The 20951-nt window shown below is 42.1% G+C and overlaps 1 protein-coding gene across 5 annotated transcripts in view; it reads left to right on the top strand.

Annotated features, from left to right (window-relative positions):
* spire1b (spire-type actin nucleation factor 1b) overlaps positions 1-20951 on the top strand; it is a 49121-nt gene that overhangs the window by 5272 nt on the left and 22898 nt on the right. For all 5 annotated transcript variants that reach the window (XM_069172025.1, XM_069172022.1, XM_069172023.1 and 2 more), the window contains exons 3-5: positions 11347-11571; positions 13954-14079; positions 20083-20151. In XM_069172025.1, coding sequence (XP_069028126.1) covers positions 11347-11571; positions 13954-14079; positions 20083-20151 — 420 coding nt within the window. The remainder of the gene's footprint in view (positions 1-11346; positions 11572-13953; positions 14080-20082; positions 20152-20951) is intronic.

Genomic DNA, 20951 nt, shown 5'->3' with positions numbered 1-20951 from the left:
TGTTTGACTGTTCCTTTAAAACACGGGTCACATGGATCAGCTATAAAACTCACTCTTACTGCAAGCTGGAGCATTTGAATGCCGGGTGTCTGTGAATAGTTTGCTGTGGAACAGACAAGCTTCCTTCACTTCGTCCTCCGGCCTCACAGCTCCCAGCTGCCTCTGATTGGCTGCTTGGAAATGTCACCCAGCGAGGCCTCCTGTTTGATGAGCCCTGCGGGAGAAGTTTAAGAGCTAATTAAAAGGCCGTGTAAAACCGTCCCTCCTCCACAGTACACACTCTCTCAGCTGCTGTTAATGATCGTGATAACAGCCTGTGAAAAGAAGTCGTACAGTTTGTGGGCCTCTCTTCGCTGTCACTCCAGTCAGCAGATGCTTTCAGAATATTTGATGAATTCAAGGCTGCTGAATGTATTTGGTCTGAAAGTATTGAATGTGTGTGATGTCACACGTTGACCGAGGATCCCTTCTCTGTTCATGACACATAGTGTGCAGCTCTGCTCAGAGAGTTCTGCACTCGGTTTGCTGTGTAACAATTGAGTTCAAATAACAGATGGACAGTCGGTGAAGAACTCCAGCCCATGTACATACAGTTCAGTGCAGAAGCAGTGAGGCAGTAGACAAATCCTTGCTAAGCAGCTTTGCACCAGAAATGAGTTCTCACAATACAGTGGTGGCAGAACGACTGACAAAACTACCGGCAAGTTGCTGGAGTTGCTTGATGGTTGACAGCAATAAAGGCATTTTGCAGTGTGGAATTAGCCCAAAGCTGGATGAGCAGGAACACGTGTGTCGTCTGACACACATTATCTGCACATGGCTTCAAACAGCGTGAACTCTTGCAAATGAAGCGGCTGCGAATGTCAGATGATGCTGTTTCCTTCAGAGCCAGTGAGCAGAGATGGCTGGCAGTCTGCTGCAGCGTGAGGCTTCATGTGCAGAAATCACTATCGATAAGTTGATTGGAAATGGATAAAGTCTCGTATGAAATCACTAAAATGCAATGATTCAGTTTGCCGGGTTCAGTGAGTGATTTGTGGACGCGGCCTGTAGCCATGCCGACCACCCTGGTCCCATGATGCAGTGTAACCTCTGATGTTTTTGGATTATGCTTCATCACATTCCCCGCTGTCAAAGTTTAACTGTGCGTGCCCCGATGCTCTCTGAATGCCCCAGCTTTCAAGTCTGGAAAGGGATTAGAGTTAAATGTCACATTCAATGTTTAATGTACACAGAAAAAAATTCAGTCAGGAGTTGTGAGCCTTTTCTCAGCGAGTGTTACGTTCATTTGCAGCTGTAAGGTTTGCATGAACATAGAAAAATAGTGAGCATACGAGATAAAGAAAAACGATGAAGGTGGAAGAAGGTGTGTTTTTTTTGGGTCAAACATCAGAGTTACGTGGGTTCCACAAACCGAATATGATCCGTGCCCGGTCATGTGACAGCCAGAGGTCCCAGCAGCGTACCGGGGTACAAGACTGGGCTGAAGATTCAGAGAAAACATCTGTTTGTGTCTGAGTGGATGGAACCGTTTGATCACTATCAGATTGTTTTTACACGGACCGACTCATCAAAACACTATTTGTCATTATTTTATCAATTTTATGCTTCCAACTTAACAATAATGTAATCAGTTATGAAGTGAAGTTTTACAATCACATGAGTAGATTCCACCAGTTGTTTAAATCGTGTTAAATAAGTCTAATCTGGAGAACGGCCCCATCACGTATTGGGATGGATACGACACACTCGCTATCTGAAGCGAAGAATATTTCTTTGATCGAGAGAGTTAAGAAGCCACAGAGATTTTCATCAAACACTTACAATGTTCATTTCGCTGTGGTGCTTTTTGGAGGCGTCCTCACACGTTTTAGACGTGATTGGAGTGAAACGGCTGTTAGTGTAGGGTGCAGCCTTTCCTTTCATCTCTAATATCTCTGAGATACTGTGGTATGAAAGCAGCAGCAGCAGGGAGGTAAGAATCTGAAGCTGGTCCGTCCACGTCAAATGTCTTGACATTTCAGAGATACATTCATGGTCTTTAGAGGAAAAGTTATTATGACTTTGGTGAATTCTCTTTGAGTTTAGATTTTTTGGGACTTTTCAGAATTGTAATTACTCCGATATTTAGTTTTTAGCTGGAAGTATGACCTGTAAGCACAAAACACAAATCCTCCAGCGTTCCTGTATGTTGTGTGTCACTGTTTCAGCCGGGCAGTTCGGGCTTTAAGTTGTCCCGTGAGGCTCTTTCCCTATCTTTGATTACCGTTTTGGATGAAGTCAAAGATGGAGACATATGGATGCAAAGCTTAATAATTTGGTCCCTTTTAAATAACGTAGGTTGTGCATAACTTATCTTTATTAGAGAATAATTGAATAGAGACGGGCGTCACATTTGGATGACTTTGTAAAAAATTCCTCTGAAATGGCTCCAGGTGGACTGGCACTGATCCGAGATTGCAGCAATTAGTGTTGGATAGCCTGAAAGGACGCCAGTCGGCTGGAGAGAGGCTGCTTGTTTCCTTGTATGTCTCCAGGTTGCTCAGCTCCTGTTTACTTTCACTGCCTAACCTAATTTCTCCTGACCCACTAATGAGGGAATATGAATGTTTTAAATCTATTGTTTCAACAATCCTTTAATTCCAACTGGTTTTCCAGTGAATTATGGCTTTTCTCTGCTGCTTGGTGAGCTGTGATGGATGGAGGGCTTTAGCGTACGGCAGAATAAATCTCAGAGATTTCAGTCAGTGTTAATTGGTAAATTTGGAACTGGTGTTTGGTCACCCAGAGCCACATTTCTAAAGCTAAAATGATTTGCAGTCTAACAGCTGGTATGTTGTTAATATTCCTCTCCATGTCCGGCGCTCGCTGACCTTCCTCAGTCAGACCTCGTCGTCACGCCTTTCACCAAATCAGCATATAACAAAGATCCACGGCATCATGTGCATTGAAACATAGTGCTCAAACCATTTCCTGAATAATTGATTGGACTAAAGAAAATCAATCAAAAATAGCTGAATAATAATAATAATAATAATAATAATAATAATAAACTTTATTTGTGTAGCACTTTTCTAAACTTCAGTTACAAAGTCCTTTGCATAAAATAAGCCATTAAAACAAAACAACAAGTGAATTCTAACAAGTCTTAACAACACAATGATTGTGTAAAACAATCATAAAAGCAAATTAAAAACCAATTAAAACAGGGTATAAAAGAAATAAGAATTGATCACTAAAATCAGCAAAGGCTCTCAGTTAAAAGTATGTTTTAAGAAAAGACTTAAAAGATGCCGCTGACTCCACAGACCGTTATTTCCTCAGGCAGCTCGTTCCATAACTTGGAGGCTCTCACTGAAAATGCTTCGTCACCGTTAGTTTTAAGACGTGTCTCCTGAACAGATAAAAGTTTTTTGTCTGCGGACCTCAGACTAACGAGCAGGCTTGTATGGGACAATCAGGTCAGCTAAATAGGAGGGAGAGAGGCCATGAAGCGTCTTAGAAGTCAACAGTAACATCTTCAAATCCACTCTAGAACATACTGGGATCCGGTGCAAGGAGTTTAAAACAGGGCGATGTGGTCCCTTTTCCTGGCTTTGGTTAAAAGTCTGGCAGCTGAGTTGTGTACAGTTTGAAGTTGACTGATGGATTTTAGATTGAGGCAGGTGAAGAGTCTGCAGTAGTCTAGGTGTGAGGGGATGAAGGCATGTATGATGGTCTCAGCATCATGAAGATTTTAGAGATATTTCGAAGGTGATAGAAACAGAATAACAGATTCATCTTGTACGTTTTTTATCAAGAAGGAATCGCCACCCTCTGTTGCCCCCGTTTTCTATCTCTATGCAAACACAAGTGAACTAGCTGCTGGCTGTAGCTTCATATTTACCTGCAGACATGAGACTGGCATTGATCTTTTCAACCGCAACTCCACTCGACTCACTTTTGGTATCAGATGTCTGGATTTTGTTTTCCCCTCAGTGGTGCTAGTGATGAACGTCTGCACCTCCTCACTTCACCACTCCTTGGTTCTGCAGGTTGCCATTAATCGAGGAGCAGTAAAAGAAAATTGTGGCCACTATTGTATGTTGGACATGAAACACTGGGGGGTTTGTGCAGGATGTTGCATAATGATGACGCAGCGATTTAATGACTCAACGATTATCTCGGACCCATCAGTGGGTTCATTATCAAACTTTATCAAACGTCGGCTCAGGTCACCTGGGACCTCGACGGAGGTGAGTACCAGGTACGACCCACCACTCTTGTCTGATGGAAAACCATTGAGGAGAGCGAGTAGAGATTTGAGTCAAGCTGAAGTGCTGCAGTGGAAAAGAGGGATATCACAGAAATAGAAATATGTTTGAATTGTTTTAAGCAGTTACATCATTGTCCAACATGGCATGCTCTCTGCTATGATGTGCTGTGAAACCCTGCAGGAAACTGTATGCTGTAAACAGACACTGGCCACCCACAGGGCCCTCTTACATCATCTGTAATGTACTTCCACCAAGACAAAGAGTACACGTTACGTGAACTCATGTCAACACGAGCCTCATATGGAGGTTCGGTCTTTATACGTGAGGTCATGTACCACAGTTGCTTTGCAAAGCTGTTGTGAAATTCTACCTGGATCAGAGTCAGACGCCTGGATGTGACATTCAGGTGTCGCTGTATGAATGACTGCAGTTTGTCATGTAGCTGGATATGTGCTGTGTGCTGGAGAGAAGGACCCTGAATGTGATGTAGTGCTGTCGCTGAGGAACACAGTAGATCAGCTGTCCACAGGACATATTCATGAATGTTCAAAGTGAACTTTACTTTCAACAAGATGTGGCTCTACATCCAGTCTGCCGTATTATTATTATAATAATAATTATCATTTAGTCTCATGAAAAGGTTAGGGGAGGTTATGAGGTGCTGCCAGGACAGCAGTGATTCAGTGGCTTCGGGAAAACCAGCTCATTTCCCTGCGCGTCACTTTGCTGTTCGTTTCCTCTTCGTGACCAGAATCCTGAAGTTTAAGCCGACTGTTTGATGCAGCTGCTGCCTGGGATGATGGCCGCTGCTCCTACTCTGGCAAATCTCCTTTGGTTGACAACTTGTTCCCTCTTCCTCACCCTTTCTTCCATTCTTCCCCTCCATCCCATCATTCCGCTCCGTCTCCTGGAAGCCTGGGAACCAGCCGGAGAGACTTTAAAGTAGAACGGAGGCATGTTTGCTTTCGTCATGCAGTCACGGGGAGAGCGCTTATTTCCTGTAATTAGTTGGGAGTTGCAGTTAATAATTCGTGAAGAATGTGTTGGAAATTACTTGATTAGTCTCTTTTTAACTTGAGTGACAGCTGTGACATCGCGTGGACTCTGTTTCACACATTTTTGTCATGAATAAATAGAATATAAATGTGAAAACTTTTAAATGTCTTTTGCATCACAAAACAAAACAGAACAGTCAACAACACATTTATTTTTAGTCACGCCAGGCAGAGAAATACATTGAAAAATAAACATATGAAATTCAATGCCGTTAAGAAAACCACCATTGAACAAACCTTGTGTCTCCATTTCAAATAACTATCTCATGAAGAAATAAAATCTTCAGATTCCTTAATGAATGCTTTTTGACCATAAGAACTGATGCAAGTACCTTTATTATTTAAAGACGGTGGTGTAAAGGTGTAACTGTACGAGTGCTCAGTTACAAAAAATATCAATTCTGGCAGAGAACGGCTTTAAGGATTTTAGTAAAGCAATCGGAGGCCCTACGACACCCTAACTATTCATAAGTATGTGGTTCAGCATCTTGTCGAAATAAAGAGAACAATTAGAATTAAAACTGCAAGCAGTGATCTGCAGGCCGTCGCACGCTGCACGACGGGGATGCAGCAGGTCGGTGCCGCTGGATCCCCGACATGCAGCCCACGAGGCAGTTTTAATTCTTTTCTCGATCTCGTTCCTTATTCTTCTTTAAAAAAAAATTTCCTTTTTATGTCGGCTTTGACATCTTCAAAAACTCATGAAAGTTGGTGCCTGACGCAAGTTTAATGAGGTTTGGAGCATCGTTTGACCTTAAACATCAACTTCCTGTGTCACGGCGAAACATCAAACTTAGCCGCATCGCCCTGGCTATACTATATACTATATACTATATACTATATACTATATACTATATACTATATACTATATACTGTATACAATATAATATATACTATATACTATGTACAATATACTATATACAATATACTGTATACCATATACTATATATAATATACTATATACAATATAATATATACTATGTACAATATACTATATACTTTATACTATATACAATATACTACATACTACAGACTACATACTATACAAAAAAAATGACTTTTGGGTCACTTTTTGGACATGCTTTGTCTTTTTATTTTATTTTTTATTTTTTATCACATTTTGGACGAAATGCCACAGTATGACTTTTGGGTCATTTTTTGGCCACCACACCACGGGCACACCGATTGACGAAAACAAATTCTTTTGATAACTTTCAATTGCAAACATGTTAAGAGTGGACAGACTAAATTTGAAGTTGGTCCGACAAAACCTGTATGCGACTAAATTCAAAATGGCGGACTTCCTGTTGTGTTGAGTAATGGTGCAATGCCACTTTTTTGTACGTTTAGGGTGATAGTCATGTCCACCGAATTTCGTGCATGTCAGTAAGGGGCAGCACGGTGGTGCAGTGGTTAGCACCGTCACCTCACAGCAAAAAGATTCCGGGTTCAAATCCAGTCCTCGGCCTTTCTGTGTGGAGTTTGCATGTTCTCCCTGTGCTTGCGTGGGTTCTCTCCAGGTTCTCCGGCTTCCTCCCATCATCCAAAAACATGCACCTCAGGTCAGGTTACCTGGCGCTGCGCTAGTGGCAGCCTGCTGCAGCAGCTCCCTCCTGAGAGACCCCCTGCTGTAGTGAAGACATTTCCCCTCAGGGATTAATAAAGTGTATAAAATAAAAAAAAAATAAAAATAAAAATGTAGCCACCAGGGCCTCTGTTCAGGGAGCGCAAGCCATTTGGCCACGCCCACTCTCGACTCCGCTAAAATATGACATTTTTCGCCGAGAGAGACGGGTGTTCTAACTTTTGGGAGTTTTTGAGGATGATAAAGCTTCCAAAAATGCAGTTGTTTATGGAGAATAATAATAATCGCTTTAATAACAATAGGGCTTTCACACCATCGGTGCTCGGGTTCTAATAAACATGAAATTAAATGAAAAGTTTTGGAAAGTAGGCAGATATACAATGAAGTGACAACGAACTGTGACGTCGCCCTTTGGTTTGGGAACTGCTGTTCTGAAGCTTCGAGTCATTGGCAGTTCAGCTGTCGCCATCTTGGTGTTTTGGAGCCAGAAGAAGGGGTTGAACTTTGAGAACTATTATTTAATCATAACAGAATTATTTTTCAGACTGACCATAAAATCTCTGAGCAGCAGAAGTGAATTTAACAAATAACACTACAATGACGTGTGTAAAATATCATTTTATGAACTTGAGCCAGAGGGTTTTTTGACCAGCCCCTAGTGGCCCTTCGGTGGTATTGCACTTCAAGACACTTTAGCATTGGCTTCAATTTTCAGACCTGGAGACCACAACCATTTTGATATTGTTCATGTATAAAATAAGTGATGGACTGCGTTGTAATGGTTATAAAATTAAAAAAAAGCTACAAGACTGTTGCTTATAATGGGCTGAAACCTAACTCGGAACATTTTGTGTCTTTAACTGAGCACCACGCAGGTCCTGGTGTTCAATTAAATCAAACATACAGGGCATTAGCATGCCCAACAACATATTTCAAAACCAGCTTTTTGATCTTTGCAGTGAAAAAACTGAAAATGAGAAGTGAAATCATCACCTGCAGCCTCTCTTTATCCATCGAATCTGTTGTTGCAGATAAAATCCTGTTATTGCCCTTGACTGAATTCTTGAAGGTGTGTTTTTTATTTTTTAGATAGCCAAGCAAATACTGGAGATAAGAAACAGGAGCCTGAGAATCCACATACTTCAAACCATTCGCTGTACTGAGCAGAGCAGCACAAGACACATCTGTCATGTTGTCAACATGCTCGGGCGGCCTGCTGAGGAGGATTTCTCTGTGATGGCCTGAGTCTCAGCAGGTCCCTGGAGGAGTGTGTGTGTGTGTGTGTGTGTGTGTGTGTGTGTGTATTAGCATGGGATCATATATCAGTGCATGAGGAGCTCAGACAAAGAGGTCGCATTCAGCCATCCCGCCCTGAGGAAACGCAGCTCTTACGCACTGATGGAGGAACGGACGACAGATCTCTCATATGACTCCTCCTCCCTCCATAAGCCTCCATTCATCTGCACACACACACTCTTTATGATCCTCTTTCTCTTGATGTCTCACCTTTCTCTGCCCTCCTCAACCTCTCTGATCCATCCAGTGACTCTCACCATATCCTTCAGGGCTTTTTTCTCCTTTCCCCTGATATATTTCGATCCCCGTTATATCTGTGACTGACTCCCATCCTCTCTCGATCTCGCTCCTTCTCTCTTGCACTCTTTTCTCCTGGTGGTTTATATGCCGTCTCGCCTCCTCTCAGTCTTTTCTAAGTGCTCAGGGCTGCAGAATAATCCCCTCTGTGATTTCCCACTCTTGTCTTTTGTCTTGGCTTTGGCAATGCCGGCTTTATCCACTGTGACTCTCCGATTCCACGGCAAACTGAGTGCTATGATCAAGCACACAATCTCCTGACCTACTTGCATCAACCTCTGAGAGAAAAAAAAAAAAAAAAATTCTGTTTTCGCATATTTTTTGCATTCAAGAATCCATTTCCATTTTGGTCAAGTCAGTTGTGGAATATTTTAGCATCTTTCGGCTTGTTGTTTTGGTTTTCCAGCCTCAGTGCTGCGTTGGGCCACAGCGCACAGCAGACAGTTGTAAGATGGCGTCATAGGTCGAAGGTCACCTTGTGTCGACTTACACGCCCTCTGGACCGACATAATGCTTTTGGTATTTTAGAGTTCCAGGCAGCTGTTTCAGTAAAAGAAATCCGAAAACAGTCAAATCACCCTGTGTTCAGAGTCGCATAGTATTTCTTTGTACTTTTAGTACGTACTGCAGCTACCCTTAAAAACTATGTGCTGTTGCATGTAGTTTGTGCGCAATTGGGATATACTACTTCATCGTCAAAATGTTCCTGTGTTAGGATCCCTGTCCTTCCTAGTGTTGTCCATATGTTGGTGGGCGTGTCCCTGTGTTGGTGGGCGTGTCCCTGTGTTGATGGGCGTGTCCCCGTGTTGGCGGGCATGTCCCTGTATTGGTCGGCATGCCCCTGTGTTGGTGGGTGTGTCCCTGTATTGGTGGGCGTGCCCCCGTGTTGGTGGGCATGTCCCTGTATTTGTGTGGGCGTGTCCCTGTATTGGTGGGCGTGTCCCTGTGTTGGTAGGCATGTCTGGTGGGTGTCTGCAGCTCCTTAGGCTCCACCTGCTGCCCATCCACTCTGGCTCCTGACACAGCAGATCCTCTTCCCACTAATCACCTGAGCAGGAGATCTACTGGTCTTCCACTGTGTCAGTAGTACTGTCTTCCATCCTGCTCAACTCGGCCTTTGTTCTTTGGAGGATTTCCTGCAAAGCTGCCTGTCTTCTGCAATACTTTGCCAGAAGAATACTCACCTGAGTTCCCCTCCTCGTCAGCTGGCTGGTAATTCTCCACTCACCTACAATCTGCCGCATCTGCCTCGGAGTTAGTGCCCTCCCCTCTCTGGACTCCAGATCTTCCAGACCTCTGGCTTTCCCTGCCAGCGATCCCTCACCTGCAGATCTCTGGTCCCTGTATGCACCTGTCTGCCCAGCTGCCCAGCAGTAAAATCCGGTGGCTCCCCAAGTTCTCCGCTCCCTGCTGGATCTCCACTGGTGAAGCCAGCCTTTGACTCTCCTCTGCCCAGCGGCCCTCCACACTCATATGCTACCCAGTAGCTCGGGCTGAGCCCAGGACTGACTGGATGTTCTGCTCCCCTCACCTCTTGGACAATTACCTCATCACAACCTGTTTTACAAAAACATCTGGTTAACCTTCATTCGTGTTTTGCTTTTGGGTCCATTTTCGACACCATAACACCATAAACTTTAACCTTCTTGGTCATATCCGTCATGATCTTGGGGAGCCACCGGACATTTGTAGTAAAAAGAAAAAGGATGAGATACGGAACAAGTATTCCTTTTAATTCCTCTTCTTCTTCCTTTTGTGGGCGGAGCATCAGCACCACCAACTGTCTCGGCGGCTCAGTCGATGCGACTTATCTCCCGCTGCAGAGGATTGTGGGTCAGAACAGCCGGAGTAGCATGCTGACCTGCAGGCGGCAGAATACGACCAGATGTGGTAGAACATCCTGGTACTTCAGGCATAAACATGTATTGGGACATACTAACTCTTTTTCTATCATACTAAATAGTATGATGGTATGGATACTGGAACAGGGGGTCAGTAGCTATGAATATAAACAGTTTGCAAACAAAATTTATGAATCCATATAGTGACCAAAATTGGCTTGTTGAGCCGGCTGAAGATACAAACTAACAGCGAGAAGTGGATTATTCTGCAGAACTTCTTTGAGGTGTTAAAATGAAAGGCTGAAAAAACAACAACTTGAAAAGCCTCCTTTCAAGTCAAAGGGGTCGACTTCCTGCTGTCCACAGCTGTGTGGAGTTAGATTTATTTTTTTAAAGTTATGATACCTTCAACTCAAAATGCCAGATGACCTCTTGTGTTCGTTGACTTTTGCCTCTGCATATTCAGATTTTTTTTAATCCTTTTTAAAGACTGCTCCACACAAACACTTTTATGATGCGATGATGGTGTTTTTCTTCGTGCGTCAGTTCATCACAAGATCAACAATCACGAATGTGCTCGCAGGGTCGGCCTGTCGGACGCCAGCGAGTATGAATGGCGGCGTGATCTCTCAGCACAGAGTCATGAGGTCACCATGTTACAGATGTTCAGCTCAGGCTTGGCACACAACAATAGGATCATATTGCATAACAACGGCACAAATCCATGTTTGTTTTTATCATGTGGCAGATGAACAGTTGAACATTGTGAAAAGGAAGACAAATGGTGCATCCTTAACCAAAGATATGTAATATTACAGTATTTCTAATGTATTTCATCATCAGATTCCACTTCTGTAGCTGGATGTGCACACGTTTACATTGAAGGTTATTCATGTTGTTGCATCTACAGCTGGAAGTACATTATGTTCACCAGTAAAACAGCATGATTATTAGGTATAATCTGCAGCTAGCATATATACGTAGTATATAAGCTTGGTTTTTGTTTTGTGTTGCAGGTGATCGAGTCTCTGGGCATCATGATCTACAAGGCTTTGGACTACGGGCTGAAGGAGAATGAGGAGCGGGAGCTCAGTCCTCCTCTGGAGCAGCTCATTGACCTCATGACCAACATGGCCGAAGCCTGTCCCGACGAAGGCTACGAGGCCACAGAGGAAGAAGACGAGGCGGAGGATGACCCCGATAACATCGCCGGTGTGCACGGCTATGGAGAAATCCTCAAGGTGAGAGAAGCGATTGTGGTTGTCTGTGTTTGTTCAGACATCAGTGAGTATTTATGATGAACCGAACTAACACACTTTTTTTTTTTGTTGCATTCCAAACAAACCCCAGTAGCTATTGGTGGAAATGTAAAACACATCACTTCCTGGGTACAGGGTGAGGGCTGGGTCAGGATCAAGGTTAGGGGCAGGGTCATGGTCAAGGTCAGGGTCAGGTCACAAGGTCACACACACCGTGCAGTCTCCACGAGTGTCTCCAAAGGGAGTGTGTATTTGTAATAATAAATCAAAGAGACGTTTCTGCCGTCCACTTCGCAAGCTGCTGTGTTCCCAGTAAAAGATACTTTCTAGTCTAAAGGTCTGCAGCTTCAGTTGGAAATGCTGTCGACAGCATTTAAGGAACTGTGAAAATCAGATTATAAATTGAGGTTTGGTGCCAAATATTACAATAAACCAAAATATGCCATTTTTGAGACATTTTATTTCATGTCATTACTGCTGACCTGTGCATGTGTTCTCCCAATATCATCAAATCTTTTTTTTGTCACAGTATGTCTGGATAGACATTTACTACACAAAGCACTTCTACAAGTCAATCAAATAAACCTAAAGTCCACATTTCTATGTGTGTCGGTGGATGGTTGGATGTTTGGAGGAGAACTGACTCAGAGCAGCTTTGAAGCACAACGCTGCTAAAATCTGAACATTAGGTCTTTCTGGACCTTTTATTTACCTCAAACTTAACTGTGTTCGGAGAATCAATCTGGAAACTAAATATTACTTGAACCACATTGAAACAAAACAGATTTTGTTCAAGAGTTTATTGGTGATTTCACCTACAGTAACGCTGGATTTCCATTTAATGTTCTGCAGAAAAAAACAACCAAAGCATCACACAGTGCAGAAGAAAAATCATCAGCTCACAGTAACTGTTCCTGATGGTGTTGAAATGAGTCCAACTCTGACTTCATGTATTTGAAGCTTAATTGTTGATCCAAATGCACTGTGATGGGCAGTAGTGTAATTCTTGTACATTGTTAGGTCTTAGGAAGATGGAGTTGTCAGCAAAATCCTCACATTCACTTATGTTTTTATTCTATAACAATGAATCATAGGTTTTAATCTCATTGTAAGCTTTAAATATAAATGTTAATTTCAAAAGTGACTTGTAGATATGAGTGTTAAAGAAATATTTTGTCTGCAATGTACAAAAGTACAATGAACTTCCAGTTCTTGTGGAGAAAACCTCTACAGAGGGATTCCAAGATCAGATGAAGTCAGACAGATAACTGTTCAGGAAATGTGTATGTGGGAAAATGAAAATGTTAAAATGTCTCTGAACACAGAGATTAGAAGCACAGAACAGTCGGGGAGTCGAGTATTTCTGCTGCCCAACGGCGCAGACAGTCACTGTGTCAGTCCTCATATGGCCTCACACTGTTTACATAATGACCACACACACACACACACACACACACACACACACACACACACACACACACACACACACACACACACACACACACACACACACACACACACACACAACTGCTCTCCCTATTTTACTCTTTCTTGTGTACTGACCACAGATGACAATATTAACTTCCTCTAACTCAGAGAAACATTTTTATGTTAAAATAACAAATGAGTATTCAGTTCAACGTTTTGTGTGGCAGGAAGAAGTTTGTAGGGAGACGCTCGTCTGGTATTTTTGTGGTTCGGACAAATTGAATGCCAAGAGCATGCCGAGCGTCGACCAGAGGTCCTTCTGTTCCTCGGAGAGAAACAAGGACGTGTTCTGTCATCACTGGTGTGTGTGTGTGTGTGTGTGTGTGTGTGTGTGTGTGTGTGTGTGTGTGTGTGTGTGTGTGTGTGCGTGCGTGTGTGCGTGTGTGTGTGTGTGTGTGTGTGTGTGTGTGTGTGTGTGTGTGTGTGTGTGCGTAGCGGCAGCATGGCGGACCTCAGGCAGATCCGTCTTGTGAATTGTGTTCAGCCGTCAATAACAGTTATGTTTTTTGGTATTTTGGCTCCAGTGTGTTTGACGAGACCGTCTCGTGCTTTAAACCCAAAATGACACACGGACAGATATTCTGCCTGAAGGTCGTTGTTGTGCTGTTGATGTAGTTAATGAGCCAGCAATCAAAAAAGGCAAATTAATCCTGTATCATGTCATGCTGGAGACTACTAGACTTTCTGCTTGTGTTTATGAGCGAATCCAGGGACTTTCCAGCTTGTCAGCATCGTCTGATTGGTGATATAATAGTTGACCTGATCTGCCTTTTTACCCTGAAACATCATGAGGTGAACGCCACAGTAGATTTAGATGTTTCTATATAATGGTTGCGTGAACTGTCTTCTGAAAGCTCTTCGCTTTCTCTGTTGCAGCTGTGTACAGCTCATCTGCCCGGCCTGTCCGACGCCCCCAGTCACTACCAGGCGGTGTGTCGGGCTCTGTACACAGAAACCAGGGAGCTGCGCACCTTCCTGGAGAAGATCAGGAGTGCCAAAGAGGTGGGTGATCATCGCCTTCGTCACAGCTGTGAGCTCAAGGCTCAGAGACGTTAGTTACAGGTTCAGCCATCAGATAAGTGCTTCAGTTACACATTATACAGCTGATATCGGACATCGTTCAGTGGGTATGGTGACTGCATAAACTCTTTCATTATCTCATTTTAAAACAAAGCTTGAACTTCCTACCTCTAATGAAAGGTCACAGGATGATCACTGACCTTTAAAGTTCCCGTTAAGGTCACAGATTTATCACCCCGCTGACCAGCATGACTCCTTCTCGGTACCGCTGACAGTGAAGTTAACGTGAGAGCTGCTGGTACCTCCTGTAAAAAATTATCATTCATATAACTGTGTTTGAGACACGTGATTAGTCTGCGTATAAAGCTTCTCAATACAAAACACTAAATTTAAGAAATAGTTTTCCTGATTATATTCTCATATATGTTGCTACTATAAAACATATATATAATATTTGATTTAAAGTACGACTGTATTATAAAACATTCTGTTCACATGTAGCCAAGATAGTAAACTAATATTTAAGCTACAGACAAAGACAACAACATTTATATAACAAGCATAAATCAGTCTCATTGACTGGAGTTGGAGGATATTTTCTGCTCTTGTGTATTCAAGACTCAAGTGAGGACACACTTTGATGGATCTGTCCATCACCTCTGCTGCACTGTGGCGTGTAACAGACGTGGACATGAGATAGACACACAGAGGCGTGAAGACGGCGGTCAGACAGCTGTGTTTCCTGTGTGACACGGCAGAGACGGTCAGCTGATGCAGAGACGTCCGTGTAATGACTGTGGACAAAGAAATGAATGGAATATACACGTGATGCCATGTGACTCATGCCATGACGTCAGCCTCAATAACTCCGATTCACACCTCAGCCTCTTCACTTTTTCTGCATTATTCACAGATAATAACATTACTAGAAACCTGACAAACTCAATTTTACACCAGAAATCAAAACCTCACAGAGCACAACCCTTAAAATGCATTCATTCAGCTTTTATTTAGATCTGGAGGCATCATTGAGAGCATGATCTCATTTTCAGGTGAGAACATAATAAACACAGAAAATACAGAAAAGAAAAGCACACAGACAAACAACAAAAGGACAAATTCAGTTGCGTGCTAGAGCAGAGTAATTTATATTCATAGATATGAACTGACCCCGAGCTGTGTTTAATGTGTATTGTTAAACCAAATGTGAGCAGCATAGACACTAAATGCAGTTTCCCAGAATTCACTATTTGCATGGACTTGTGGGCATAATGACTGTAGTTAAGAAGGAAGAGATAGATGATGCCTTTATAGATAAATAGAAACCAGTGTACTGTTGGAGATGTCCAGTGATGAGTGAAATAGTTGTCACCAGTAATAAATGTAAGAGGATGGAGGCAGTCTGACGTTTTCAGGAGAGCAGAGGAGGGTTTTATTTTTTCATACATGTCATAAAGGAGCCACATGCCACCAGAGAGGACCACAGCTGTCTCTCTGTATCACGGTATTATTAATGTGGTGCACAAATAAAAATATTAAGGTTTAAACTGGAGCACATGAAGAAGTCATACTGATGCTTTTTGACATGTTGTGGGGACGATGTCTCCTTGTCTATCAGTCAAAAGGAGAGTTTAGCGACACATTCATAACACTTAGAGTCTGGCTTGTTTACACAATGACACAAAAGGGTCACCCCCCCTTTAAACCTCCCCCCCCCCACACACACACCTGTAATTTCTGCACAGTCCTTTGAAAAAAATTATTTGGTATTAGTATTATTAATATAGTTTAAGTTTGAGTTATGATATAGCCTACAGTAAATCAGATAAATGTAATGCAATGTTTGTGTGTTTTAGTTTGTTGTATAATATAATATAATATAATATAATATAATATAATATAATATAATATAATATAATATAATATAATATAATATAATATAATATAGGCTCCTGTGGTTTGCCTTACTGTACACTTAAAAATATGACCTCACATGATGGAGGTGCTGTTTAAGAGGGTTTTCCAACCGGACATGTTCAACTGGACATTTTCATCCTGAAAGTGGTCAAACTATTACACAATAGTGAGTAAAACTAACAAAACACCAGCTATCAGCAGCTTTGATACAAAGTGGGCCAGAGTCACCCAGCAGTGTTGTACGGTCGTCACGGTGGGAGGCAGCCGTGCAGCGTGTGGATGACGGGCCGAGCTCTCGCTGCCCACCGGCTGACGGGTCCAAGTGAGCCACTGTGAGGAAATAGTGATGTGTTTGTTGTGCATGTCAGACATAGATGACCACATCTGCAGACATGCTGACTCTCATCCTGCCAAAAGTGCTGAGTTCAGGTTCCCATGGCAGTCATTCACAAAGACATGATTCAAGTAATCATTGCTGCATAGATATTTTTACAACTAGTCTATGTTGATGCTCCCCTCGGTGTCTTATTGATGCCTGTTAGAGGTCATGTGTCCGTCTGCAAGAAGGAGGCTGGCAGGTGAGTTACAGATATTTCCCCAGTGATCAGTGATTAAATGTTGTCTACTTGATGAAAAGGCGTGAGGAGGGGCAAATGAAAATGAGCTGAGATTATTACTCTTTCATCATAGATGAATTATTGATTCATTTCTCATTCCCCCAAGTCGACATCAGGCTGTTCCTCTAAACAGAAAGCCAAGTCTTGTTGCTGCACAGGGTGTCTAATGTTTTTATTCTTTGACCCGTTTATTACGATCCAGCGTCATGTTGGACATGTTGGACATGTTGGACATGTTGGCCCATGGAGGACTTTCTCCTCTGGAACATTTTGGAGCTCAGCTGTGCGTTAGAACATTTGTCGTGTTGAGTATGTGTGTGTGTGTTTCACCTCAGGGTTCCTTCCTGCTATGCACTGCTGCTGCTGCCCTTTTAGTGTGTAATGCATCTGAATGAATAGAGGGGATTTGGTTGGTTACATAAGAGGGAAAGGACTTTTATTGCAGGCTGAGAGAAGCTTTAAAAACAGGAAAGTTAGGGACTGCAGCAATTGTAAACTGAATTAATCACCATTGTTGTTTTCATATATATATATATATATATATATATATATATATATATATATATATATATATATAATATGTGTATGTATCGCAAGAGAGAGAGAAGGAGATTAAAACAAACTGTCAAATTGATTGACCTGATTATGTTTTTGGTTCTTAAAAATTAGGTTAAAGGAAATAAACACAAGGAGGAGATATCAGAAAATAAGACAAGTGCGTGAATATGTGATTGTTTCTGTGATTGCATATTCATGCCCACATGGATGCATTCACAGACGAGTGTGAGCAGGATGTGTGGGTGTGTATCTGTTGTGTGATTTTGTTTTTTTAATGTTTTTTTCCTGTTAATCTGTGTGTATACGTTTTTCTCCATGTTTTTCTGTGCTTGTGTGTTCTTGGTGTGTGTTTGTGTGTCTCCACTGCATATGTGTGTGACATACCCCCACGTCTCAGTCTCTTTGGAGCTGTTCTGTCCCACACGGGATCCATTTTTATCCGACCACTGCTACCAAAGTGTTCCTTTGTCTCTCCACAAAGACGCCTCCTGCTGCTGAATTAGCGGTGATATACAGAAACAACTCAGACTCTTATTTGCTCGAGGATAAGTGCTTCTTGTCAGCTGTTGAGAGAATGAATTGAAGAGACAGAGAGCAGAATTAGTGAGGCCGTAGATGTTAGTCATTATTTGCAGCAGTAGAAATGTAGATTTTGTCCACACGAGGGTGAATTTTCATGATTTAATTAAAATGCAGTACATGCAGATAACGCTGCTCAGTCAACCTTTTGAAATGGAAGTATGCGGCTTTGATGTCATCTGGAGTTGTGCTGCTCATCCAAATGAGATAATGGTGTTTAAAAGCATTTGAGCTCATCTCTCTTTATGCTCTTCACTGGCTAGATTAGCAGTGTTTTAATTTGATGGGCTGTTATAAACCATTAAGCACTGCAGCATCACCTCGTGACTCTGAAGTACTGTATTCACTGTACACACGCTGACCTGTGATGCATTGTGTTGTGAGTGACATTATGTAACCCGACAGTGGAGACAGCTGTTTTCTGGCAGCATGATGGTGAATTGTAATTTCCTGGCTGGGTTGAGGTTTAAACTCTGCAGTCAGCTGAGCAGACTCTCCTCATCGTCTTATCGGTCCTCCGCTGTGACACGACAACAACAGTCTCAGTTCGGGTGAACAGATGTTCCACTTTATGTGAGACTGAACAGCGTTTTTGTCCCTCATCCTGCGTCACACATATTAAGATAATGTCCCACATTTTGCTTGGTCTAGTTTTCAAATGTCAACAGAGCCGGGCTAGATGCTTTTCTAAAATGTCCCCGAGGCGGTGAAGAGATCAGGGGAGGCTGTCCAACTGTGCATACATGGGTCAAGTGCAGGTTAGTCTGTCACAGAGTCACAAGCAAGTCCAAATTCAGCGTCAGAAGAAATGTTTGGCTCCATCTGTGGATGAGTTCCTACTGAAACCCCAAGATGAACTAGACAGATACAGAAACACTGTGCAGCATGCCAACCATGCAGCTCAGCAGACTGTGGTGGTGAACTTTCACTGTAGAAGACCATCTACTGTGAAACCTGAGCTCCTTTTCAAGCTTACTATTACTTTATATGGGATTTGAGGAAAGTTGCATTCAATTAAAATGTATTTTTATTTCCTCCCTGACATGTTAAAGGCCTAAACTGTAACCTGCTTCGTCATGTTAGACATTATGTCAGAATTTCAGAGTACCTTTCAGCACTGATACATCGCCCACATTGTCCCACATGAACATCCGGAGGGAACGCCTGCCTACTGCTTTAAATGAAAATACAAAATAAAACTCTCCTTCCTGCTATTAAACACACACTCACACATGCTGACGTTGTCTCCTGTTGAACTTTGACAGCAGCAGAGGAACGCGGGCCTCTGTCCGGCTCACTGTGTCTTCCAACACTATAATGGCTTTACGTTGTGCAGGTTCACACGGGTGTCCAGATTCCTGTTGACTGCCTGAGGTTCACCTGTTTCTCTTTACTTCTACTTTACATACAAAGTAAAAAGAAGGAAACACGCTGGTTATTCAAGAAGACTCAAGAAGCTTTAGCATAGTGATTATTGTAATGACAAAATCCCAACAAAAAAAAATCCCAGAAAGACAGATAAAAGTTCAAATTGAATTAACTTCTGTGGTGAAACCTAAGACTTCTAGTCTATTCAAATAAAAATAAATGGTGTTTAATGTCTTAGCTTAGCATTTTAGCAGATGTTTAGACTGGACAGGTGGTACAGATTACATTGTTCAGGTGTCTGTAGAAAGCCATGACTGCAACATTTAGCCAGGACACATTGATAAAGCCATCATCAGTTTTATTAATTACACTTGTGCATTCCCTCCTGACATATCAAAATATACATCAGGAGGGAAAATAAATATTTTTCTTTAATAAAAAGTCAAACATATCACCTACTCTTTCATTTTATGGACAACGAGTATCTTGTGAGCTGAACTACTGGTTAAACAAATGCTTGTTGTTCACATAAAAGAAGCTCATTCATCTGTGTGTGAAGCTCTCGGACATTTTCATTTTGTCGAAGTAGCTCTCGGCGGTAAAAAGATTGTGGAGCCCTGTTACAGACTTTCAACGGTTCTTTTCAGCTTAATGATTCCTAGAATACGTACCGCGTTGTTGAGATGTGACCGCTGATGCATCACACGTCACAAGCTCCTTCCACTGCTCTGTAAACTGAAGCTGAATAATCTCCAGTCAAAGAAACATTTTTCTTTTCAACGAGGGTAACGTCATTTCAGGTTTACCTGGAAACAGAGCTGGGACTGTGTTGGTCAGCATAAACTGGCTTTTCAATCATCTGTTTTTAGGCTTTTCATTTTCATGATATATCACATTGCTTTTCTGATTTCTTCTATAATTCGAGCTCCTTCTCTGTTTCCACCAGAACCTCCGTAAGATGGAGCAGTCGTCTGAGGAGCCGCGAGACCTCAACGAGCTCCAGAACGCTGACTGGGTACGCACTCTGACCTCTGACCTCTGACCTCTGACCTTCTTTCTTCTCATGAAGTCTAACTGACAAACCAACACCCCCTTTTTTGAGTGATACCAGAGATTCTCCAGAACGGCATTTTTTTTTTTTATACGGAAACCTATATGAATGCATGAATTACTGTAAAGAGACAAAAGCACCATGTGGATGAAGCCTCCTGATTCTGTGTGCACGTACACAGCAAATTCACATCTTTGGAATAAACTGAGTTCAAATCAACAATTTTTGTTACATGTGAGACCATCGAATTCGCTCTCAAGCAGTGAAAGAAACTCTTTTCTTGGAGTTGATTCTTACAACTTTTCAGGAGTTGAACCTTGAACTCTTTGGGAGTTAAAACTGGACTCCCATTCAGGGTAAATTTACTTGAACCTTGAGTTGTTTGAAAGTGAAACTCTTTCACAGTGTTAACAGTCAACACTTAGAAGGGTGAATTGTTTGACATTCAGGGAGTTACAATTTCACCACACCATAAACATTTTAGGTCAGACTGACAACAAGACAACAACACACTCATCACAAATCTATATTTAACAATTATGTACAGTATGAAACAATTAATGATGCAGGAAAACTTTGTATGACAAGTTGTAAAATAACCAATGTATTAGTGCCACTATATCTTACGTTCCTACATTGTACACTTATGGTTTTGAATGATAGCCCCATTTTATTTATCATTATGTCTTCATTGAAATATTAATAAACAGCACGTTTTAACGAAACTAAATATAATTTCTGTCCATCACTTTGATTTAATTTGG

This window comes from Embiotoca jacksoni, unplaced genomic scaffold (genome assembly GCF_022577435.1).
Source record: "Embiotoca jacksoni isolate LCO1_2020_lvr unplaced genomic scaffold, fEmbJac1.0.p SCAF_50, whole genome shotgun sequence".
Lineage (NCBI taxonomy): Eukaryota > Metazoa > Chordata > Actinopteri > Embiotocidae > Embiotoca > Embiotoca jacksoni.
Note: the sequence above shows the minus strand (reverse complement) of the source record. Positions and strands in the feature narration are given on the sequence as shown.